The 12,001-nt window shown below is 38.6% G+C and overlaps 1 protein-coding gene and 1 long non-coding RNA gene across 5 annotated transcripts in view; one reads left to right on the top strand and one right to left on the bottom strand.

The window, feature by feature from the left end:
- The window catches only part of Lrrcc1 (leucine rich repeat and coiled-coil centrosomal protein 1), a 34,655-nt gene that overhangs the window by 15,228 nt on the left and 7,426 nt on the right, over positions 1-12,001 (top strand). For all 4 annotated transcript variants that reach the window (XM_087616663.1, NM_001100645.3, XM_087616656.1 and 1 more), the window contains 8 exon segments: positions 117-256; positions 2,997-3,198; positions 5,566-5,751; positions 6,620-6,794; positions 7,627-7,790; positions 8,596-8,804; positions 8,900-9,037; positions 9,616-9,751. In XM_087616663.1, the coding sequence (XP_087472789.1) occupies positions 117-256; positions 2,997-3,198; positions 5,566-5,751; positions 6,620-6,794; positions 7,627-7,790; positions 8,596-8,804; positions 8,900-9,037; positions 9,616-9,751 (1,350 nt within the window).
- Positions 2,904-6,307, bottom strand: LOC147996149 (uncharacterized). Its single transcript, XR_015671234.1, has 2 exons — positions 6,250-6,307; positions 2,904-4,067 (listed from the first exon to the last, which is right to left on the bottom strand). It is a non-coding gene; the product is annotated as an uncharacterized LOC147996149 (long non-coding RNA).

Here is a 12,001-nt window from a genome sequence, read left to right as displayed (position 1 = left end):
GTGTAAGAGCTATGACCATGTCCTTCACTCAGATGAGACTATGAAGTGGCTAAGGATAAGAACTAGAAGCAGGGGCATGATTGTGTAAGAGCTGTGACCATGTGTACTTCACTCAGATGAGACTGATCCAAGAGGTGGAGCTCAAAGCCTCGGCTGCTGATCGAGAAATAAACTTACTTCGAACCTCTCTTCGCCAAGAAAAGGAGCAAGTACAACAACTTCATGACCTTCTGGCACTGAAAGAACAGGAGCACAGGTGAGTGAACAAGTATCAACACTAACATGTAGAAGTAAAAGGGAGTTCCTGGCTCTCTCCTTAGTCTTCCTCACCCAGTGATTGACCATTGGTGAAATCTGGCAGAATTAACCCATGGAGGGCCGGCACAGTGGCTTAGCCCCTAAGCCTCAATGGTGTGGTTCCTAGGATCCACATTCTAGGAAGAAAGCTAACTCCCACATATTGCCCTGTGCCTCCTATGCATGACACACGTACAAGTAATCCATCAATCAATGTAGTGAAAGAAAGATTAAAATCAGAATTAACTCATGGAAAACACCATGTTTGCATCTGTATTAGATTGAGTCCATAGAAATAGCTAGGAACTAAAAAATAAATATGTGACTTTAGTGTCATTGTGAAAGGGGCTTATAATAATGCATCTTGTTTTTATATTTCCTCAGACTTGACCAAAAATGGCTCATCATATAGAGGAAGCTATGCTAATTGACTTCCAAATAACTTTTTGTAAAATTAATCCATATTTATTCTGCTATAGCAGTAGACTGTACACTCTCTTTGTCTACCTAAGTACCATTTCTGTAATTTTAAAAAAGGAACTTGTTTCTATTAACCTTGGGGGATGCAAAATGTTAATAGCTATTTAAAGACCATTGAGGTGTTGTTTGTTTATGACTTTTAAAATTTTACAATCCAGTCAATCCCACAGTTCCTCATCCCATTCTTCCTCCCACCCTGTCTCAAAAGGATGTCCCCACCCCAGCTCCTACCCCAACTAGGCCACTTAACTCCCTGAGGCTTCAAGTCACTAAAGGGTTAGGTGCATCTTCTCTCACTTAGGCCATACCAAGCAGTCCTCTGCTGTATATGTGTGGGGTCCTCCTACCAGCTACTTACTGTATGCTGCCTAGTTGGTGGCTCAGTGTCACAGACCTCGGGGGTCTCGGTTAGTTGAGACTGCTGGTCTTCCTATGGGGTCACCCTCCTCCTCAGCTTCTCCCAGCCTTTCCATAACTTCACCACTAGGGTCCCTGGCTCAAGTCCATTGGTTGGGTGTGTTTGCCTCTGTCTCAGTCAGATGCTTGTTGGGCCTCTCAGAGGGCAGCCAGGCTAGGCTCCTGTCTGTCATGGCATCAGTAATAGGCTCTGGAGCCTCTCCTTGAGATGGATCCAAAGTTGGGCCAGTCACTGGATCTCCTTTCCCACAGACTCTTCTCTATTTTTGTCCCTGCAGTTCTTTTAGACACGAACAGTTTTGGGTCAGAATTTTTGACTGTGGGATGGCAACCCATTCCTCGACTTGATGCCCGGTCTTTCTACTGGAGGTGGACTCTACAAGTTCCCATTCCCAACTATTGGGCATTTCATCTAATGTCCCTCCCTTTGAGTCTTGAGAGTCCCTCCCCTCCCAGGTCTTTGGTACCTTCTAGAGGGTCCCACTACCTCACACCTCACACCTCCCACTCCAGATGTTGCATATGTCCATTTATTCTGCTGGCCCTCAGGGCTTTAGTCCTGCCCTCCCCCCAATACCTGATCATGTTCCCCTTTTCCCTCCCAGCTCCCTTCCTCCCTCCCTCCCTCTGCCTCCTGTGATTGTTTTCTTCTCCCTCCCAAGTGGGACTGAAGCATCCTCACTTGGGCTTTTCGACTTGTTAACTTTCTTGAGTTCTGTGGATTGTATCCTATTCTGTACTTTGTTGGGGTAGTACCCAATTATTAGTGAATACATAGCATGCATGCCCTTTTGGGTCTGAGTTACCTTGCTCAGGATGATATTTTTTAGTTCTGTCCATTTGTCTGCAAAACTCAGGATGTCCTTGTTCTTAATAACTGAATAGTATTCCATTGTGTAAGTGAACCACATTTTCTGAATCCATTCTTCCTTTGTGGGACATCTAGGTTGTTTCTAGCTTCTGGCTATCACAGATAAGGCTACTGTGAACATAGTGGAGCATGTGCCCCTGTGGTATGGGGGGCATCTTTTGAGTATATGCCCAAAAGTGGGTATAGCTAGAACTATTTCCATTTTTCTGAGGAACCTCCAGATTGATTTCCAGAGTGGTTGTACCGGTTTGCAATCCCACCAGCAACGGAGGAGTGTTTCTCTTTTTCCTCATCATCACCATGTGCTGTGACTTGAATTTTTGATCTTAGACATTCTGATTGGTGTAAGGTGAAATCCCAGGTTCATTTTGATTCGCATTTCCCTGATCACTAAGGACTTTCAACATTTCTTTCAGTGATTCTCAATCATTCGAGATTTCTCTTGTTGTGAATTCTCTGTTTAGCTCTCTACTACATTTTTTGATTAGGTTGTTTGGGGTTTTTGTTCATTAGTTTCTTTATATATTTTGGGTATTAGCTCTCTATCAGATGTGTGGTTTGTGAAGATTTTTTTTCCAATCTGTAAGTTGTCCTGTTGACTATGTCCTTTGCCTTACAGAAGCTTCCAGTTTCATGAGGTCCCATTTATCAATTCTTGATCTTAGAGCCTGAGCCATTGGAATTCTGTTTAGGAAATTTCCCCACCCTGTGCCAATGAGTTTGAGACTCTTTCCCACTCTCTTTTCTATTAAATTCATCGTATCTGGTTTTATGTTGAGGTCCTTGATCCACTTGGAGTTGAGCTTTGTGCAAAGCGACAAATACGGATCTGATTTCATTTTTCTACATATCAACTGCCAGTTGAACCAGCACCATTTAAGACCACTGAGTTTTATTAATGTGAACTGCATTGCTTTGGTTTTCATTTCAGACAAGAAATTGAAACTCGGGAGTTTTTCAATGATGCTGAGTTCCAGGATGCATTAACTAAACGATTGTCCAAAGAAGAAAGAAAACATGAGCAAGAAGTAAAAGAATACCAAGAAAAAATTAATATATTAAACCAGCAGTATTTGGATTTAGAAAATGAATTCCGTATTGCTTTAACTGTTGAAGCTAGAAGATTTAAAGATGTAAGAATTGATATCTAGCTCTCTACTAATAAGAGGACCACATTTTAGAATCCCACCCAAAACGAGATGACTATATGATGTTTAAAAAAATGAATTCTTACTTCATTTCCTCATATAACAATAGCCATTTTTATTACTGTTGGGAAAACTAATTATGGTAATAAATGGAGATCTAAAGTGAGAATCAGGATAGGAATGGGAAACCTAAATGTACAGCAGGGGCCAGCAAAGCTGACACTTCCACATCTGCTCCCAGGCCAAAGGTGGCCCACTGCCTAATTAACATTTCTTTATTATTATTACTATCATCATCATCATCATTAAACTTACTGTACATCTCAATCTAGTTTCCCCTCCATCTTCTCCTTTCATCCCTCCTTCTCCATTCCCCCCTCCCCATCCTTTCTCCTCAGCAATGGGGAGACCTCCCATAATATCAGCTCACCTTGACATATCAAGTTGGAATAGGACTAAGTGCATCTTCTTCTGTTGTGGCTAGATGAGATACCCCGATTAAGGAAAAGAGATCCAGAGGCAGGCAGCTGAGTCAGACACAGCCCCTGCTCCTGATGTTAGGAGTCCTGCATGAAGACTGAGCTGCAGAACTGTTAGATATGTGCTGAGGGCCTGGGTACATCCCATGCTTGCTGTCTGTTTGGCACTTCAGTCTCTGAGCCCCAGTGGGCCCAGGTTAGTTGATTATGTGAGTTTTCTTGTGGTATCCTTGTCCTCTCTGCCTTCTGCAATCCTCCCTCCATCTTCCATAGGATTTCCCAAGCTCCACTTAATGTTTGGCTGTGGGTCTCTGCAGCTGTTTCCATCAACTGCTGGGTGGAGCATCTCTGATAACAGTTATGCTAGGCTCCTGTCTGCAAATATAGAAGAATATCATTAACAGTGTCAGGGGTAGGATTCTCTCATGACATGGGTCTCAAGCTGAATCAGCTTTAGGCGGCCATTTCCTCAATTTCTATACTGTCTTTATCCCTGCACATCTTGTAGGGTAACAAATTGTGGGTGGATTGATATTCCAGTCTCTCTATTGGAAGTCTTTTCTGGTTACCAGAGATAGCTGTTTCTGTATCCCCCATTGCTAGGCATCTTAGCTAGGGTCACCTCATAGATTCCTGGGAGTTTCCATTGTTCTAGGTTTCTAGTTTATCCTAGGGTTCCCCTACCACCACCAGTTCAAGTTGTCTCTCCCAGTACTTTTGTCCTCCACTACCCAGTTCTATGTCTTATTCTGTTTCCCCTTCTTAGTGAGATTCAAGTGTCCTTATATCCTCCTTGCTACTTAGCTTTTAGGGTTCTGTGGATTGTAGTGTAGTTATCCTGTACTTTATGGCTAATGTATACTTAAAAGTTAATACCGTGTTTGTCTTTGTGGTTCTGAGTTTCCTCAACTCGGGATGACCTTTTCTAGTTCATCCATTTATCTGGAGATTTCAGAATGTCATTGTTTTTAATAGGTGGGTTAAATCTTTGGCCATGTACTAGTTAGCATTTCCCTTGAACTGAAATTGTCTTTTCATCTCTATTAATGCTATTCCCAGCTTTCTAAGTGCTTGTGTGAAAAATTAATCCTCCTCTTTTTCTGATTCTTGTTGACCCTTTTTTTTCTGGTATTCCATTACATTAAGAGCTGCTTATAATAATTATATTTTTAAAATAACCTTCTTTCCTACCACCTTTGTGTTAGAATTTCTAAGTTAGCTGTTATGCCACTCCTCAAATACCTCTGTTCAGAATGATAATCAAAACTCTTTGTATTCTCTCTGATTTCCTGCTCCGTCATCTCCCCACTCCTGCCACTCTAACGTCGCCCACGCCTTATACTGATACTCAAAGCACCTTCCTGCCTGGAAAACCTTCCCTACATCCTTACAGCCTTTTATTCCCTGTTAACCTCTTGATAATAATGTTCTTTAAAATTAAACATTCCCCTTACAATACTGTGCATCCCTCTAAGCTTTCCTCAGTAAAGGCATGTGCTTTCTGTACAGTTTCACGGTGCATGGTTTGTTCCTATTGCTAGATTGTTAGTCCCTACCTACTAAAGACAAGATAGTCTCTTTTGTCCACTGATCATTGTAGTACCGAACACTGGCTGATGTACAGCAGTTCTCAGTGAATAGGTGTCATGGTTCTTACTTTCAGTAGGTAATTCCCTGAGTAACTAGACAAATGAGTAGCAAATTCCCTAGGTCTATATTTTATCTCCTGGCTATTAAGTACATTGAAACATGATACCTCTGAGTTTTGTTTTACTAAACCCTAAAGGTTTTAAGATGAAAAATGTAACTATTTTTTAGAAGCAAGTATTTTCTATTTGGAAAGCTTCTGTTTATAATGTTTTTTGAAATACAGGTTCAAGATGGCTTTGAAGATGTCGCAACTGAATTAGCGAAGAGTAAACATGCTCTTATTTGGGCTCAACGTAAAGAAAATGAGTCTTCCTCTTTAATTAAAGATCTGACCTCTATGGTGAAGGAACAAAAGACAAAACTCTCAGAAGTCTGCAAATTGAAGCAGGAAGCAGCAGCAAATTTACAGGCAGGAATCTGCAGTGTGCTTTCCCTTGGGGCTTTCACATCATCTCACGTGTGAGCAGTGACTTTTAGGAAGTACTCAGGAGTAACTCTGAGATTGTGTTATTCATACAGCTAGTGTTCATAATGAAAGTATACCTAATGAGATCCATGACTTCATAGATGAGACTGCTGTCATCAAAAATGATGGTGGCATACCCCTTCAGCCCCAGCTCTTGGGAGGCAGAGGCAGGCAGATGGATCTCTGGATTTGAATTCATTGTAGTCTACATTTCAAGTTCTAGACCGACCAGATCTACACAGTGAGACTCTGTCTCAAAAATAAATAAAAATATGTAAATAAATGCCGTTGTAAATTTATTCTATATAGTTGTCACCGGTTGTACAATGGTGTGACAGAAATTGGAAAAGTGATACTGAAAAGGTGCTGAACTTTGAGAGACACTACGTGTATTACTAGTATTAACTGGATGGTGGTAATGATATTTTCAGATACACTTACCACAGTAACTTTTAAATTATCTCTTAATATGTGCTACTTCACCGAAGAACTCAACTTCTGGAAAATAAATTAAAGATTGTTGACTTAAATATTTCATGAGAAACTTTGACAAGTACAGATTGAGTTTTTCTCTTACAATTATGGAATAAAACTCAATGTTTAAAAAGTAGCCTTTTAAATGTTAGCATTTTTTTAATAGCATATACCTTAAAACTTTTGGTATAAAATTTGGTAGTCTTTACTTTTTAATTGCTTAAAGAGCATTTTTTCATAAGATACACAAAAGAAAGACCTACTTTAATAATTTATAGTGTATATAATTTTAATCTTTATAACTAAGTGAAATAATTTGTGTTTTGGCTATATACAGAATCAAATCAACACTCTTGAAATTTTGATTGAAGATGACAAGCAAAAGAGCATTCAAATAGAACTTCTCAAACATGAGAAAAACCAGCTCATTTCTGAGCTGGCAGCCAAAGAGTCGCTGATTTATGGCTTAAGGACCGAGAGAAAAGTATGGGGACACGAACTGGCATACCAGGGTAAGAGTCTCAGTACTTCAGTGGAAAATAGCCATTATTACAAAGCAGTATTATCTGGGTGTGAGAGGAAAGGATGCTTCACTGCCTCCCAGTGCTAAGTTAAAAAGGAGTGTGTTGTCTCGCAGGATAAGTAGGCATTTACCCGCCAAACAGGAGCACAAGCCTCTCGGGAAGTAAGGCATTTCAGTAATTAAGGTGTTTAAGTGGCCAGACATAGAGATATACGCCTCTAGGTGCAGCTGCTCTGGCAGCTTAGAGAAGTCACTCAAGAGTAGCTGAGGAACTGTTGTTTTGATACCTTTTTAAATTTATTTTTCACTAATACATAAAAACATCATGGGATACTGTGGTGATACTGTTCTTTATATTAATACTAAAAGATCTAAGATGAGTATTCATGTTTATCACATTTTCCATATTTTGCATGGATAGAAGTAAAGTTGTACGTGAATGAAAATCACTGTAGATTGCAGTTAAACCCTTAGTCTTTTTTCCAACTGCTATATAGCAAAAAATAATTATTACTATGTCTTGACTCTAACAGAAAGCTTAAAGTTACGAATAGTTAGTGGTCAAAATAAGGCATGCTTATTTATTTCATAGTAATTTTTACTGTGATTGTGTTTGCTTCATTTTACCTAAATAGAGGTTTTAATAGCTCAAATGTTTAAAAGACTTTCTCCTGTTGATTTGCATTATTGTATATTGTAGGCTTTACATCAGTTTTTTTCCTTTTTTTTTTTTTTTTTGATTTTCACCTTATTAGGTGGCGTAGTATAAGTACAAAAATCCCCAAGGTATATTAAGTTTCTAACTGGTAATTGTTTCTTAGGCACATCACTATCCCAGAGTCGTGGGAAACTAGAAGCTCAAATAGAAAGTTTATGCAGAGAAAATGAGTCTCTGAGAAAAACCCATGAAAGTGACTGTGATGCCTTGAGAATAAAGTGCAAGATCATCGAGGATCAAACTGAAACCATCCGGAAACTAAAAGATGTAAGCCTAGCATGTTCCTGGGGGAAAAGACCTTTGAGCATGTTTGGAAAATAATAATTTATCTTTGCAATCTTCAACTGTTGTAGATTGTAAAGAAAAGGGAATATCATACTTCTATCCTTTTATGGTTTCTCAGCCTTGCTCTTAATATCTGATACTGATAAACTTGAATTTTACTTTGACTTTTTGCTTGTTACTGCTTTTTGAGGCAGGTCTATGTATTCCTGGCTGGTAGGAGCCTCAAACTCACAGAGATCTGCCTGCCACTGCCTTGAGTGCTGGGACTAAGGGCATGTGGTACCAGGCTTGCCTTATTATTATCACCTGGGAAATAGCAAAATAAGAGTCATCAAAAAGATTAGAAATCACAAGAAAATTTAATTTTTATAAATTGGATATTTTATTTATATACATTTCAAATGCTATCCCCTTTCCTGGTTTCCCCTCTGCAAATCCCCATCCCATCCCCACTTACCCTGCTTCTATGATGGTGCTCACCCACCCACCCACCCACTCACACCTCACCACCCCAGCATTCCTTTACACTGAGGCTTCAAGCCTTCACAGGACCAAAGGCCTCTCCTCCCATTGATCCAGATAAAGCCTCTTCAGCACCTTCAGTCCTTCCCCTAACTCCTGAATTGGGGGTCCCTGTGATCAGTTCAATGGTTGGATTCAAGCATCCACTCTGTATTGGTCAGGATCTGGCAGATCCTCTCAGGAGAATATTTTTATGGTCCATATCCTTTTAGATCTTAACTCATACTGATATGAACATCTAAAATAAATTACTGTTTTTTTTAAGGGTTTACAAGAAAAAGATGGGCAAATCAAAATGCTACAAGAACAAATCACCATCATAGAAAAATGTTCTCAAGAGCAACTTAATGAAAAGACTTCACAACTAGATTCTATAGTTGAGAAACTGGAGAGACATAATGAAAGAAAGGAAAAACTAAAGCAACAGTTGAAGGCAAAGGAATTAGAACTTGAAGAAATCAGAAAAGCTTACAGGTATTATATAGTACTTGCCAGTGAGGAAAAGGTTTAGATGAATGATCCCATGTTCCTCACTTAATGCTATTTCTTATTAATTCTTGTCTTTCTAGCACACTAAATAAGAAATGGCATGACAAAGGAGAACTACTCTCTAATCTTGAAACACAAGTAAAAGAAGTAAAAGAAAAATTTGAAAACAAGGAAAAGAAACTGAGAGCAGAGAGAGACAGAAGCCTTGAGCTACAAAAGTAAGCCTTAAGTTATGAAGGATGGATGTGGGATCCCTTTAAACACAGATACTACATTGGAATGGGTGAAATACATGTATAGAAGGAAGATGCCCAAGATATGGAGGACATAATTTTCTAAGAAAGTTATTTTCATTCCACCCCTAAAATAAGAAAGAGTTCCCCTATACTAATTAGATATGAATATATATGTATTTCTTCTTATAGACTAGTAATTCCTGAAACATAGGAATTACTATATGATTTTTTTTTAAACATCAAAGAAAAGGTGTACTAACTGCCATTTTGATTTTATTTAGAAAATACTCAATAGAAAATAAAGATTTACCTTTTAATATACAAATCTATTCTAAAATAATTTATAAAATTGAATTCCTATAAAACATAGGTAACACAGTTTAATGACTAGTTTCAAGAGGCAGAGTGGTATTAGTAACAGAGCCTGCAGACAGCTTCTCACTAGAAAGCCCTCTTAATCTCTCTGTGAACCCATATGCAGAGGGGTTATTTTCTCTCTCTCTCTCTCTCTCTCTCTCTCTCTCTCTCTCTCTCTCTCTCTCTCTCTCTCTTTTTTAAAGGGATGCAGTAGAAAAGCTTCAGAACATGGATGATGCCTTTAAAAGACAAGTTGATGCAATTGTTGAAGCACATCAAACTGAAATAACACAACTAGCAAACGAGAAGCAGAGATATATTGAGTGTGCAAATTTAAAGGTACAGTAAGCTAAGATTTATTTTAATATTAAATTATTATGGTTAAATGAATTAGATTTTTGAAAAGTAAAAGTGGAAAGGGTGAACATTTTGGTGACATAAACTTTAAAGAACATACTGCCAAAGTTATGAATTTAGGCAACATTTCAGGCATTAGCAGGTAATAACTCCAGGGAGCTGATTAAGTAGTAGGTTAAATCCCTGCTTGCACCAGTCTACGATTTTAGCAGTCTCCCATGAACATCCCTTTGGTCACAGGCAAGGGGAAAATGGCAGTGCAATTTATCATTGCCTTGAGAAAGTTCTTGGTGATCACTTCCCTGTTCATTAGGGTTTAAGCCAAAGAGGTTTGTCATCTTAATAAGAATGAGTTTCTAGTGCTTCTAAGACAAACATCATGGGCTTTAACCTCATGAAAATAATGGATCAGATCAAGGTATTTTAACAATCACACAAATATTCTGATAAGATCACTTTTTTGCAATCCACTAGACTCAAAGATACTTATGAACTTTGCATCAATTTTCAAATGCTAATGAAAAGCAAACAAAAGGTATGTAAGATTCAGAAATAAGCAAGCAAAAAACATATAAGAATCAAAAGCACACAGTGCTTGCCTATTCTGTAATATCAGTACTCAAGGTTAGGCAGGAAGATCAAATATTTATGCCAGACTGGGCTAGACAGAAAGACCTGTCTGCAAAAAAATGGGGAGAGGAGGGACTAAAAAGATGGCTCAGCTGTTATGAGCACTAAGCTCTTAATAAGGCCCAGCGTTTAGATCCTAGCACCCATGTAACAAGCCAGGTTGCTGCAATCTGTAAATACCTATAACTAGGTCTAAAGGTTCCAGTGCTATATTCTGGCTTCCACACACATTCAGAAATGTGCATATAGACAATACTAACACATAAGAAAGTTTAGATACAGAGGAAAAGTCTTCATCAGAATATGCTTAAGGTAGAGTTACCCTTAGGACTCTACAAGGAAAGAGACCAGTGTTATATAATCAACTGTTAGGACCATAATGGCCAAGTTACTTCACTTGCAGTCAGTGGTGATTTCCGGTATTTTATTTAACATGATACAAGGATACTGTGGACAATACCAAACAAAGCAGGAATTGGGCTTTCTGCTGAAAGTATTGAATATAATGTTGGACCTACGACCAACATGACATGGTAAAGAGTTAAAAGAAATGCTTTCTTATATTGTTTTTGACAGACAGGAAACTTATTAGAGTCTTACTACCTGAGGTTTAGCACACGTTCAAGTTTGTGTTGTATTAGAAGTTACAAGCCTTTCTTTTCAGGATGATCCTGAGAGACTCCCTGGTGCTGCACAAGTCTGTTTCATGATGTAATAAGTTCTTGAGAATTCTTAAGTCCAAAGATCTTGCTCCTGATTGTCCTGAAGATCTCTACATTTAACTAAGAAAGCAGTTGCTGTTCCCAAGCCTCTGAGATGAACAGAAAGGACATGGATGCTAAATTCTACCTGATTCTCATAGAGCCGGATTCACCGATTGGCTCCTTATTATAAGCTTAAGTGGGTCTTTCCATCCAACTGGAAATATGAGTCTTCCTCAGCCTCTGCTCTGATGGCATAAATTTGCCTTCTATACTTAAACAATAAAATCACTTTAAATTAAAAAAAAAAAGTAGAACCAGAGCTTTAAAATAATAATCAGGCATAAAGTATACAGATCCTGAGGCATCACAGATAGGTAGTAATTTAAATTAGGAGAAATTGGGACTGGAGAATTAGTTCTGCCTATAAGAGCACTAGTTACTCTTGAAGAGGACCCAGGTTCTATCGCCAGCACCCATATGGCAGATCACAACCGTCTATAACTCTAGTCTCAAGAGATCCAATGCCCTTTCTGACCTCCATGGGTCCTAAGCATGCTTTTGGCAAATATGCGTATATGCAGGCAAAACACTCTTACACATAAAGTAATAAAATCTAAAAAAAATAATAAATTAAGAAAAGTCATTTTCTAAGGGAAAATAGGAGTTCTGTATTAAGGGAATGTAGTAACAGAAAAAGATTGTCACAGTAGCTATATCTGTCAGACATGTTGAGGTAAATAGAAGAAAGTTTCAAGCAAAGGTCTGTAGTATGCAATACACAGATCTTAGGGGACTCTGGGCTAAGAATGAATGGTAAAATTTTATCTCAAAGAGAAAACCCCACCAGAACTTTCAGAAATGCTGGAGGGACCACAATGAAAAGACTGCTTTGGGAGGA

Source organism: Rattus norvegicus, chromosome 2 (assembly GCF_021556685.1).
Source record: "Rattus norvegicus strain SHRSP/BbbUtx chromosome 2, alternate assembly SHRSP_T2T, whole genome shotgun sequence".
Taxonomy (NCBI): Eukaryota; Metazoa; Chordata; class Mammalia; order Rodentia; family Muridae; genus Rattus; species Rattus norvegicus.
The sequence above is the reverse complement of the archived record's forward strand: the minus strand, read 5'-3'. Positions and strand labels throughout refer to the sequence as shown.